The 13,256-nt window shown below is 35.0% G+C and overlaps 1 protein-coding gene across 4 annotated transcripts in view; it reads right to left on the bottom strand.

Annotated features, from left to right (window-relative positions):
- STRN3 (striatin 3) overlaps positions 1 to 13,256 on the bottom strand; it is a 106,032-nt gene that overhangs the window by 44,169 nt on the left and 48,607 nt on the right. For all 4 annotated transcript variants that reach the window (XM_060096348.1, XM_060096350.1, XM_060096351.1 and 1 more), the window contains exons 2-5: positions 10,626 to 10,729; positions 10,075 to 10,148; positions 4,703 to 4,784; positions 1,189 to 1,362 (exon numbers count right to left, since the gene is read on the bottom strand). In XM_060096348.1, coding sequence (XP_059952331.1) covers positions 1,189 to 1,362; positions 4,703 to 4,784; positions 10,075 to 10,148; positions 10,626 to 10,729 — 434 coding nt within the window. The remainder of the gene's footprint in view (positions 1 to 1,188; positions 1,363 to 4,702; positions 4,785 to 10,074; positions 10,149 to 10,625; positions 10,730 to 13,256) is intronic.

Genomic DNA, 13,256 nt, shown 5'->3' with positions numbered 1-13,256 from the left:
ATCTGGTAGCTTTCTGAGTCCAAACACAATGCAAAGCCTTGTTTCTTTTCTTTCTTCTTTTTTTTTTTTTGCGGTACACAGGCCTCTCACTGTCGTGGCCTCTCCCGTTGCGGAGCACAGGCTCCGGACGCGCAGGCTCAGCGGCCACGGCTCATGGGCCCAGCCACTCCGCGGCATGTGGGATCTTCCCGGACCGGGGCACGAACCCGTGTCCCCTGCATCGGCAGGCGGACTCCCAACCACTGCACCACGAGGAAAGCCCCAAAGCCTTGTTTCTTTAACACCAGTGTCTAAACAACCATTACTATTCTAATTACATAGTATTATAATTTACTGAAAATACTCTAACAAAAATTTAAAGATCAAGACATTAAAATAACTCTGAACTACATGAAATCACCCTCAAATTTTAATTTTGAACCTATTTCAGAACTACAGTCATTCTCTTGGCATCAAAATTTAAGATAAATAAATCTTTAAAAAAAATTACTTATTTATTTGGCTGCACCGGGTCTTAGTTGTGGCATGCGGGATCTTTGCTGCCGCATGTGAGATCTTCGTTGTGGCATGTGGGATCTAGTTCCTTGACCAGGGAATAGAACCTGGGCCCCCTGCACTGGGAGCATGGAGTCTTAACCACTGGACCACCAGGGAAGTCCCAAGATAAATAAATTTAATATATATTTTTAATAAATTTATTTATTTTATTTTTGGCTGCGTTGGGCCTTCGTTGCTGCATGCGGGCTTTCTCTAGTTGTGGCGAGCGGGGGCTACTCTTCGTTATGGTGCGTGGGCTTCTCATTCCGGTGCCTTCTCTTGTTGCGGAGCATGGGATCTAGGCATGCGGGCTTCAGTAGTTGTGGCACAGGGGCTCAGTAGTTGTGGCATACGGGCTTAGTTGCTCTGCGGCATGTGAGATCTTCCCAGACCAGGGCTCGAATCCGGGTCCCCTGCACTGGGAGGCGGATTCTTAACCACCACACCACCAGGGAAGCCCCAAGATAAATAAATTTAAAAAGCACCCAAATAAAAAGTTTCTTTGTCCATGGTACCATTTGGGGGATGGGGGGTAATCTTTAAATCTGAACTCTACATGCTTCAATAACTGTTAACAGCAATAACAAGAAGCTAAAGAAATTCATAATATCTGTTATATAAACAATGTTAACCTATAAGTATAGGTCATACCTTTTGATTTCTTGTCCTTTTTGCTTAGGAGATTCACCTCCATTCAGGATCTGTTCTAAATTCTTTGTCTCTACTGATCCATTTGGTTCTGAATTAGATAGTCCAAGTAATGATCTTACCCGCTGAGACCGTACATCTAATATTGTATCTGTGTAACCTACTTCCTGAAGATATCTATAAGAGAAAATTAAAAATATTAAATCCCACATATTGTTAATACATGCAAACTTGTTAAATCAAAATCACATCAAAGAATTTTAGAAAAATCCATAATCCTATAAAATTTACTTTTCCTTTGTCTCAGTAACTTTCTTTTCTCTAGACTAGTTCCAGTTCTACCAAAAAAAAAAAAAAGTCCAATTAAAAACCATAGTTTAATTAAAAAAGCATATAGATGGCTAACACTAATTAAGGGCCAATTATCCTGAAGCCTAAAAAGACCTAGAGTGTTAAAAAAACTTTTAGGAGTTGATGACATATATTACTTAAAAAAAAAAAAATTCCAGAAAGTGGTAAAGGATGAACAGAACTAAACCTCAGAACAATGACATGCTACGTTTAAACCCTGGCTCTTAGCCAGAGGTTGATGGATAGATTAGTTCTCCTTCTAGGATCTAAGGTCTTATAGCAGTCCTACAGTCCCGTGGTTTTCAAACTTTCCTTGTTATCTAAACCAGGGTACCTAACCGAGGATCTAGGATGAGACTGAAAAAGAAGAAAGGGACTGAATCATGACATAAGTATAGATAATGGGTCATGAACGGCTTTGTGTGACAAATTTAAAAATTTCTTCCTAAAGTATTTGACAGGCTAAGGGAAGATGTTAAAAAGAAGCTTTTTTTGTTTCTTTTTATATGTTGCTGACGAAATAACAGAGGATTTTTAAGTGAAAGCTAAAGACAGGGAGACTGGTTAGGACACTAACACAGCAAGAATTAAAACTAGAGAAGAGGAGAAATGTGAGAAAAATAAAATATCTTAGGGACTTGGTACACAAGTAAATACGGCAGTAGAATAAAAGAAGATATAAGAACTTTGCAAAATTTTCAGGTTTCCAGCTGGGATGGTTGCAAGGTGGTTCTACTGAATAAAATGAAAAATAAAGGGTCAGAATATGGTTTAGAGGGTACCTATCAAATAATCAAGTAGTGTCTATGAAAGTGATAACATTTATTAGGCACAGTGGTAAGAAGGTCAAAAGCTCAGAAGGGACTCGACTGGGTATACAGATTTGGGAGTCATTAGTGTTTGGGGATATCTGAAGCCATGGATTTAAATGAAGTTACCCAGAGAAAAAGCATAAGTAAAAACAAAACCTGGGGACACAAACATCTAAAGGGCTGGAAGAATAAGAAACTCAAAGGAAAATTAAAAGAAAGAACTTGACAAATGAGGGTAAAAAAAAGCAGAAAGTAGCTTCATGAAAGTAAGAAAAACAGAGTTTCAAAAAGAAATGAAGAGTTAATGTCAAATATTTCCAAAAGATCAATATGAACAAAAAGGGTCTCATAAATATGTTTGTGATAGAAGCTTCAGGGGAATATCAAAATGGAGAACAAACTAGACAGTTGAGAAATGAATAAGGAAGACTATGAAGATAAACTACTGTTACAGAAAGATGAGAAGAGACACAATATAAAGCCAGGCAATGGGATTAGGCATTTATGAGAGAAATACTGTGCAACTGATTTCTCTATATCCATCATACTCTTCTAAAAAACGCGATCCTCTTTTGAGGAAAAAACTCCCACCACACTCTAGCCATGTGGTCTAAAGGAACTGTCAAGATCTTAACAACCCAGGTAAAAATAACTGACTCGTGGGCAGTTATTTGATCAAGTCAAGACAAATCCAATCCTCAGAAATTATTCTGACTAAAATAAGGGATCCCCTGCCACCTGGAGAAAAGTGGTTTTCAGTAGAAAAGAATAAAACTGATACACAGAGGAGCAGAACACCAGAGAATAAGAACATATTCTGGATGTTTCCAGTCTCTGAGAAATCTTCAGTGATACACTAGCTCTTAAGTTTCTAACACTCAGTTAATCAGCACTTCCCTCAACTCTGCTAGCTATCCCAGCATCCTTCCAGACAGTAATCTGTTTTTGAAATTTGTTTGAGTTTTAGTCACTAACTGTCCAGATTAATAAATACTTCTTTGAATGGAACATTAGAAACTGAGATGATGAATATGAGGTTTAAATACATTTTCAGAAAGGAAAGCAAAAAGTGAAGACAGCTCTCGCCTGATAGCCTTCATGCTTTCAGTGAAGTAGAGCTTGAGGTGCTCTAATGAGAGTAAGGGAGAATGGGCTGAGATGTGGTAAAAGTTCAGAATATTCACTGAGGGCAATGGGAGAAGGAGATGACCAGGGATATGGAAAAAGGTTCTATGCAATGTTTGGACAGGAAACCATGAATGTGAATTGGCATTCACACAATTCTGTGATTTTTCTCTAAGAATTAATTAGAAACAGAAGCAATAGACAGTAAGACTGATTAGGGCTGGGATACTGCAGGTAGGTATAGTAAAATGACTGGTGGTGGGGGGTAAGGAGTGGGAAGCAGGAAAGTTAAGGGTACCAGCAAAAGGGTAAAGGATCATGGGGTCTAAGCGGGAGCTAGGGAAACAACAAAAAGAAACAACAAAAAAACCTCACTGCCCAAAAAAAAAAAAAAAAAAAAAAAAAAAAATTAAACCAACAATAGGTAAAGGAGGTAAGGGAAATGAAATAGTCAAGGATCTAAAGATCAAAGTAAGGTCAGAGGACAAATAACATGGGAACTGGAGTAAGAAAAGTGGAATATGATTACGGAATATTCCAGAGGTAGGGCAGTTCTAGGTTATAACAAGATCAAGGGTCTGACCACACTTCACTGGGTTACTGAAGTGATGGTAAAGATGTCTAGAGTTGAGAAAGCTGAATTACCTAAGATTTCAGTAGTACGCGAGTACCAAAGTTTTCAAAATACAAGGGAAAAGAACAAATAGATAAGACAATAATATTTGCCACATAAGTACTTCTAATACGGCAAAGAATTCAAACATCAAAAAGGTTCCTCAAAAAAAAAAAGCTTCCTCAAAAATTCAAGTAGAAGCAGGATTTAGCAAGCCACTTCTGAAAAGTTTCTGATAACCAGTTAAATTCCTTCTCTAAGCCAGTCACAATTTCACTTAAAACCAAATATGTAGATTTTCCAGTGATGGAAATGAGAATGTCTGTAAGTATGAACTCCCTATTGTTTTTGTTCTGGTCTTCAAGACATACAGTCTTTATGACATGTTACTCCACAAATAAGAAAAAAACATCATTCTGAGAAATGTTTTGAGAAACATTCAGAGGAAACAAAACTTTAAAAAGATCCAAGCATCTAACAAAACAAAAAAGAAGCAATATGAAAACTATACACATTGTCCCATTATCATTAAATAATTTTCACTTGCAAAGTGACTGAACAGAAGCACCTTCATACCTAGATCCTTAAAGAAAGGTGAAAATGAACCATTACTCACTGTCTTAACAGCTGTCTGCCCTGCTTCCACGTTAACTGGCTATTCTGAGGTGCTGTGGGAGCCTCTGTGTCTTTGGTTTCTTCTAAAAATTAACAGTAACAACAACAACAAAAACAAGACAAGTTTCATACACATTATTTCAACTCCTGATAATACTGCCAAAGTTCTCTTAGGGATAAAGTCCCACAAGAATATACCAAAATATTTTATAAAGGATAGAAGAAAATTAACTTTTATTGAGTGTTTACTGTGGGTCACTCATTTTAAGTGTGGTTATCCTGACAGCCCAAACACTTAGGCACCACCCTCCTTGTTTTAAAATTGGGAAAACCCAAGTGTACATTAACTATTATTACAAGTGATTTAAAAATCAAAAGCCCGGGCTTTGAAATGAAATTCTATTAAAATCAATTTTTTAAACTACCAGAATTCTGCTGAGTTGAATGCTTTTGAAAATAAAAAGTGATATTTACTATTTATATAAACTTTTCAAAATCAACATTGTTTAGAAATTAAATATTTATAAAACTAGTGAATAACTTAGAGTCTGTATCAGTAGACTCTAAGTCTACATATGAGACTCTATACAGTCAATTTCATTTTTAGAACTAAAAGTTAGACCAGAAAACAGTTTTTACTATATGTAAAAAGTCATATTTTATTCTCTGGTAACGAAGTGTATGCATTAAAAAAGAGCTTAATAAACAGTATAACTTCAGATGAGTTAAGCTCTCAACAAGTATATCCACAGTGATATTTAAAACTATTCATTGGCACTAATGATACAGAAATATTTTCCTATAATTTCCCATTATAAAAATTATGATAAAGCAAAGAATATAGGGCCATAGAAGATAAGCCCTCACACTGAATGTTGAGAACTCTTACCATGGCTTACAGTCATTAGGCTCCTAGACTCCTCAGAGTCACATGAACAAACAGTTATTGGTAGCAATTCAAATATTCTCTGCAGGCATTACTTCTCTAACCTTAACAATCCGTTATTAATATCTTCTCATTCTTCCCCTGCACGTAGAAACATCTATAATTTCCAGAAATAATTATCTCATTCTAATAGCCCCAATTTTTTATTTATAACTTTTTCTATTTATACCATTTTGCTTATTTTTAAATCACATATAACACATAATTAACTGGCCAAAAAAATACATTAAAAAAAAAGAAGAAATACAAATTGCCCCAAATCCTATCACCAACAGTGTTAGTACTTGAGATTTTATCATTCCATATTTTCCATCTGAAAATAACATACATCAGCTTCTCCCCTCATTAAAAAAAAAAAAAAAAAAAAGGTCAAAGTGTGTGTACTGCACTACAAGCTGCTTTCAATACTTAATGTATCTTGAACATTCTATGGCAATAAATATAGATTAACATCATATAAAATAATTATATAATCTACAGAAAGTATATACCTATTTAATTTAACCAGCTCCCTAATGATGAAATGTTTCCATTTTTCATTATTATAAATAATGTTGCGAAGGATATTCTTGAAGTACATCCTAAGTGTACAGCTCAATCAATTTTTTTAACACACCCATGTAACCAGTACCTAGATGAAGAAATAAAATGTCATCAGCACCCCCAAAAACTTTCATCGTGCCCTTTCCCAAGTCTAACTAGATACTCCTAAAAGGATATTAACACTATCCTGATTTCTAAACACTAGGTTAATTTTTGAATTTGATATATATGAAATCATTTCTATAAATTTTCAATTTTATGTGATCCACATAAAATTTAGTTATAGTTTATTCACTTTTAGTTATAGCTTAGTCTAGTTATAGTTTATTCATTTTTTTTGCTAAACAGCATTTCCTTACACTAAAATATCACAATATATTTATCTATTCTATTGGTGAAGAACATGTGAATTGTTTCCAGTTTTTTGCTATTAAAAGTAATGATAGGGCTTCCCTGGTGGCGCAGTGCTTGAGAGTCCGCCTGCCGATGTAGGGGACACGGGTTCGTGCCCCAGTCTGGGAAGATCCCACATGCCGCGGAGCGGCTGGGCCTGTGAGCCATGGCCGCTGAGCCTGCGCCTCCGGAGCCTGTGCTCCGCAACGGGAGAGGCCACAGCAGTGAGAGGGAGAGGCCACAACAGTGAGAGGCCCGCCTACCGCAAAAAAAAAAAAAAAAAAAAAAAAAAAAAGGAATGATACTATGAACATTCTTATACAAGTCTTGTGATGAACATTTTAAGGAGTGGAATTACTGGGCCACGGGGCATGCTATGTTCCCTTTAGCAATACATTTATCCCCTGCTTTTCGAAAGCTCTCTTTAGGCCACCTCGCTTTTATGAAAGACCTACATTTAGTACCTGTTTTTGCTAGCCTAACTGAAAAAATTCAGAGAGAATTTTCACTCTTTATGAAAAAAGGCAAAAAGAAAAAATAGCCTTCAGCATTTGTTTTGCAGTGACCCGTTACAGTGGTAGCACGCACCCCCAAGCAGCGAGAGGCACCACCAAGCTCCGTAACAAGCCCATAGCTTTGAACTGTGTCTATTATCATTTGCGCTTTATCTTGATTTATTTTGTACATCATTAGCAAGATGTGTCCAAAGATAAACTGCATCTTTGTTTTATGTCATTTTGGCTTATGAACAGGAATGCTCTACTTTGGGATAGTGGGGGAAACTTGTACTGACAAATCACTTTCAGAGCAGTTTTATCAATCTAGAATTCCAACACCAGAAGGTGTGCAAATCCTGGTTGATCCACATCCTCAGCAACACATGACTTTTTCTCTTTTGCATTTTCACATTGTGGTAGGTGTCTAATTGTACTGTGCTGTGGTATTAAGTTGTATTTCCTCAAATAAGTTGTATAAACTAATACATTTGAACATTGTTTCATATGTTTATTGGCCATTTGGATATCCTCTTTTATTGGTGGCTTTTCAAGTCTTTTACCCATATGTCTACTGTTGTAGATTTTTTCCCTTAAATGTTGGGAAATAGGAGCTATTTACAGATTTGGATACACCCCCTTTTATAGAGTTAAGTTTAGGATATATATACCAGTATTACTAGGACAAGGGTATAAAAACACACATACCTTGTACTTCTTTCATGACAGTATTTCGTACATTTTCTCTTTTTTACATTTTGATTTAAGCATATAAAAGGCAACAATGATTCATTTAATGTTTACTTCTGTCTATACTTTGATGTAAATAATTTTATCCCATTGTTTGCATGGTGTATTTTTGCCCATTCCTTTGTTTGTTTTCCACTAAACATCTTGAGTAGTTTTTCTACATCAGTAAAAATAATCTACTTTATTATTATTGTTTCCTATAAATAAAATACTTGGTTGTTATTTTATTCTTCAATTTAAGGAAGTTTTAATAGTTAAGTTTATATAGATAAAAACAGACTTGTTTTTATCTCATTTCAGTTGGGGGCAGGAGAGATTACGTGCTAATGATTATCCTTTATACCAACTTGTACCAAGACCAGTTAGCCAATTCCGACTCTAGTTTCAGGAACAGTGGGGCTGTTCCTCACATTTATACAGACCAAGTTAGGGGGACAGCCCTCAAGTTATACGAAGTGGGGAATTCCCTGGTGGTCCAGTGGTTAGGATTCAGTGCTTTCACTGCTGTAGCCCGGGTTCAATACCTGGTCTGGGAACTAAGATCCTGCAAGCCATGCGGAGTGGCCAAAAAAAAAAAAAAAAAAAAAAAAAAGTGATTCATTATTTTCTGAATATTCTAGCCATATTAGGAAAAAAATGAGTTAAAGAAAAGCTATGAAGCCATCAGGTTTTCTCTATGGTGAAACCACTGTACTCCCTCTAACTATAATGGGACTGCTGCAGTAAACATGGCCCAAAATATACAGGCCTTCCATCTTTTTTTTTAACAGTTTTTTTTTTTTTTTTTTTTTTTTTTTGCAGTATGCGGGCCTCTCACTGTTGTGGCCTCTCCCGCTGCGGAGCACAGGCTCCGGACGTGCAGGCTCAGCGGCCATGGCTCACGGGCCCAGCCGCTCCACGGCATATGGGATCTTCCTGGACCGGGGCACGAACCCGTGTCCCCTGCATCGGCAGGCGGACTCTCAACCACTGCGCCACCAGGGAAGCCCCAGGCCTTCCATCTTTTTATCATTTATTGTAGCTTTTCCAAGGAGGAGACCATAATATTGTCCCCTGGCATCTGAGTCTTCGTAACCACCTAAAAGCTAGATCAAAGGAAACCTATGCCACTCCTATCTTGGTCTCTTAATTTTATATATGACAACTAGGAAGATATGGTTGTGGTGCTAAAATTGGTAAGTGGAGAAGACCTAAGAATAAATCAACTGCAGGTTGTACATATAGGGTGTTTCTGCGAAGTTTTAAGTACTTGATATTAAACCAAAACCAATTAGCTAAATTTGAAAAATTTACTGTAACATTTAACTTAAAAAAAATCCCTATTCGTTTTATTTTCCCTACCATGTACGCTTTGACTTTATTAGGAATGGAAACAACTATACAAGGAGAAGAAAAATCGTATATCAAAATAAAGACACATTTTTTTCCTTATCTTAGTAACCAGCAGCCGAGAACAGTATAGAAATTCAATTTGCCTGCACCATCAAACTGTGTATATAAATGGGTTCTACACATACCTCAGAAATAGAAAATTGCAGTAATATTCCCAAAAATTATATAATATAAATCAAAATATTTTTTCCTTATTAAACTTCTAGATTACTCAAATTGTAATCATATGGAACCCTAAAATTAACACTAAACTGTTATAGCCTTTTCCTACATCCAGCCCTCTCTTCCTGCGTAATTGTTCATCAGATACTACTCTCACACTCACGATTTTAGTAAAGAGCAAGGCCAACTGGAGATAATGTTTTCCTTCTCTTATCCTTATCTGGCTGCCTCCGTAGTTTCCAAATTCCAATCTGTAATTTCTTTAGGACTAAACTGAGTTAATCACAGCTTCTCTAGAAAAAAAATTACTTTTTAATAATACAAAATTAAGCTTATATAGACTTGGATAAGAATTGCCTACAGGTGGTACAAAGAGTTACTCATTACCTTCCACTTCTAATTACGACCAAAAATACACCCAGTTTTACATAGGTTTCAAAACAAGAAAAATAAGACAACCTCAGGATTATGTAGATGAAACTACTGACACTTACTTTTATTCATTTATTATTTTCCCCCAAATTCTAGACAGTATTACAATAGGCAACCATCTAACTAACTGATGCTATCAAAGCAAAATGGGGGTAAAGAGAACATGTTTGTTACATAAAAATGAGCTTAAACCAGTTTTTCTTGCATGGGGTGTGTGTGTGGGCGGGGGGGCAGGGAGATTAACAGAAGAATCAAGTTTACCTGATTCAAAGGTTGGCATTTTCAAATCACCTTGGTTCAGTTCTGTGCCGTATTTTAATTTGTGATATTTTGCCCTGAAAATTTAACAATAAATTGTTGAAAGAAAAACAATTTTTTTTTTCCTTTTCTACATAGGTAAGTAACTAACTACTGGTATATATTTCTCCAATGACAAATAAAGCATAATATGAATGTCTGTTTCTTTAAACTTTACTTGCAAAAGAAGTTGGAGAAAAAAAAATACTGGATGTAAAAGAAAAAAAATAGGATAAATTACCCAACTAAAATATACACCCAAGTAAAGATAAATTTTTCCTAATCTGTAAAAAAGAAAAAACTTGGACTCTATAATAAAAGATATTATTTCAATTTAAAGATTTTAATCTTTTTTTCTTTTCCCATATAAGAATCAAATCAAAATATCATCCTGTATTTTGGGCAAACCTTTGTATCTTTCAAAAGGCTTTAAATACACTGTATATAATAATACATAAAGAGAATAATATTGTTCTACTTTATTTTATTCATATAAGAAAATGAGGGACACATACCTTTCTTGTTTTAATGCATATTCTAACATCTTTATTCTTCTTACTAAATCCTTCTTCAAGTTTTCTTGACCTTTTCTTTCTCCTTGCAAAAATGCTATGCGGGCCTAAAAATACAAAAAGTTCATTTATTTTCATTTTTTTCTTAACTATACATAGGAAATTGAAAAAAGGAAAACAATAAATGTAAAATTCTGCACTTTTATTCATGACAGCAAGATTTAAAATTCATAGAAGCAGTTTATCAAACTTTCTCTGTTAGATAATACAATCACTTTAAAATAAAGATAACTATAAATTAGCTATTTGCTTATAATCCTTTTGGTCTCTAATATTAAGTTTTACATACTTTTGAAAGGAAATTTTATATGTAAAAATTGCACCTAATTCCTAACAAACAAGTCACAAAGAACTAAAAAATATATCACAAGTAGATAAATATTTTTCCTCAAATTAGATATTGCTTGTATAAAAAACAGTAATATTCCCTCAAAAGCATTTCTTTCATGAAATACTTAAAAATTTATAATCTTTTCCATTCTATCCACCACACTCCAAATTGTTTTATCTCTTGAAACAATTATCCAGAGTATTGCAAACAGTTTAAGTTAAGCCACTTTATGTTCAATGACCTCATTACTTTCTGTTGTCATTTTCTACAGTGAGAGAAATTTTTTTCCTTTTAATTGCCTTATTTTCTCAGAGAGACAATTCTCCATCATTTTCTGGACCTTCCCAGCATGTCAGCCTCCTTTATACACCCCATACTAAAGAGTAATGTTTAAGGAGGCTGGCATCTACATGGGGATATTTGCTGTTATGAACCCATTTACAATAAAATTAACTTTCATGCTCTTGCTGAGATGACCAATAGGTGTATTTGCCCATTAAGAGAAAGTAAGCTACTTTGTAAGGTAAATTATGGTTAATTAAAATTTTTTTTTAAATTTCAGTGAACATGGAACCAGAACAAATGAATTCATCTGAATAATTTAACACATTAAGTTCAGAAAAATTAAATGAAATCATTCACAACTCTGTAAGACCTGAGAAATTATACACAGCTATATAACACTTAGTCTACATACAAATTTCAAAACAAAAATAAAGATCTAGGAGAAATGGTAAAGATTCAGAACCTAATAATAGTCTAGATCCTAAAGAGAAAAGTAGCACTTCTGATCTTAAGCTATGGAGCAAAGGTAGAATATATCAGTTTCATTACACAGCTTCAAGAAATTCTGATTGAGGGTTTTCTCCTGTATTGGCTTAAAAAACAAACAAACATGAATCACATACTGTAGAACCCTTATGTGACTCTAATTTCCAGATCTCATAAGTGTTTTACAATTAGCAACAGAAAAAAATGAAAGAAGCTCATTTTATTTTGCTTCTTAAGAAGTAGTGGACTTCCCTGGTGGTCCAGTGGTTAAGACTCTGCGCACCCAATGCAGGGGCCCCAGGTTCCATCCCTGGTCAGGGAACTAGATCCCACATGCATGCCACAACTAAAAAAAAAAAAAAAGAGAAAAAAAGATCCCACATGCCGCAACTGAAAAGATCCGCGTGCCACAACTAAAAAGATCTTGCACGCCACAGCGAGATCTTGTACGCAACAACGAAGATCCCACATGCCACAACTTAGACCCAGCACAGCCAAATAAATAAATAAATAATTTTTTAAAAAGTAGTAGTAGTAGTAACTGGTAATTTTCTGGTTGAGAAAGACACTGCACTCCAATAAAGATGTAAAATAAAATAAAGAAAAAACAATAGAGAAAAATAAAAAAAAAAAAGAGAAAGACACTGCAAACTAAGTGCAAGTCATACTGTCCTCTAAGGAATTTAAAAAAAAAGACTACAATCCTTCCTATTAGAATCTTATACTGTTGTGAGAATTCATTTCCACTTCTTTGGCATTTTGGTATTAAAAATCATCCATACCTAGAGAATCCAGTAAATTAAACAAAGAAGCACAAATCCTGTAAAATAGCAAGAACCCCAAAGCAACTTCTGAACAGGAGCTGAAGGGAGATAACTCACAAAGACACAAGACAAGGAAATGGTAAGAATTCATTAAAATGAAACCTTAAAAGGACATAGTCTAACATAAAATACTGGAGAGGAGAGTAAAAAGCAGATAACAACAGACAAGTCAAGACTACTGGAACTGACCTTATGACCTGTACAGACTAAAAAGGTAAAGATTATGCCTGATAGTGATAATAAGGACCAATTAAATAACAGATTTGGCATTTAGTAAAGGATCATGGACAGTGGACTTTTCGACTGCTTTTACAGGTCATAATGCACCATGAACAGCATCATCTTTGCAAATAAACACTTTAAAAAGTAACTGCAAAAACCATATTTACAAAGACACTAACAATAAAGAAAAGGATGGATAAATTCACTATAATTAAAAAGCTTCTGTTCAAGATAAAGTAGGAATTGGCAACCTACCTGTTTTTGGACAGCCACAGAGTGAAAAATGGTTTAAAAAAAAACAATAAACAAAATTAGAATAGGCAACACAGACCCAATGTGACCTGCAAAGCCTAGTATATACTATTAAGGTTTGCAAACCTTCTACATTAATATGAGACAAAATAGACTTTATATGAAAAAAGGTCA

Source organism: Mesoplodon densirostris, chromosome 4 (genome assembly GCF_025265405.1).
Source record: "Mesoplodon densirostris isolate mMesDen1 chromosome 4, mMesDen1 primary haplotype, whole genome shotgun sequence".
In the NCBI taxonomy this organism is placed as follows: Eukaryota; Metazoa; Chordata; class Mammalia; order Artiodactyla; family Ziphiidae; genus Mesoplodon; species Mesoplodon densirostris.
Note: the sequence above shows the minus strand (reverse complement) of the source record. Positions and strands in the feature narration are given on the sequence as shown.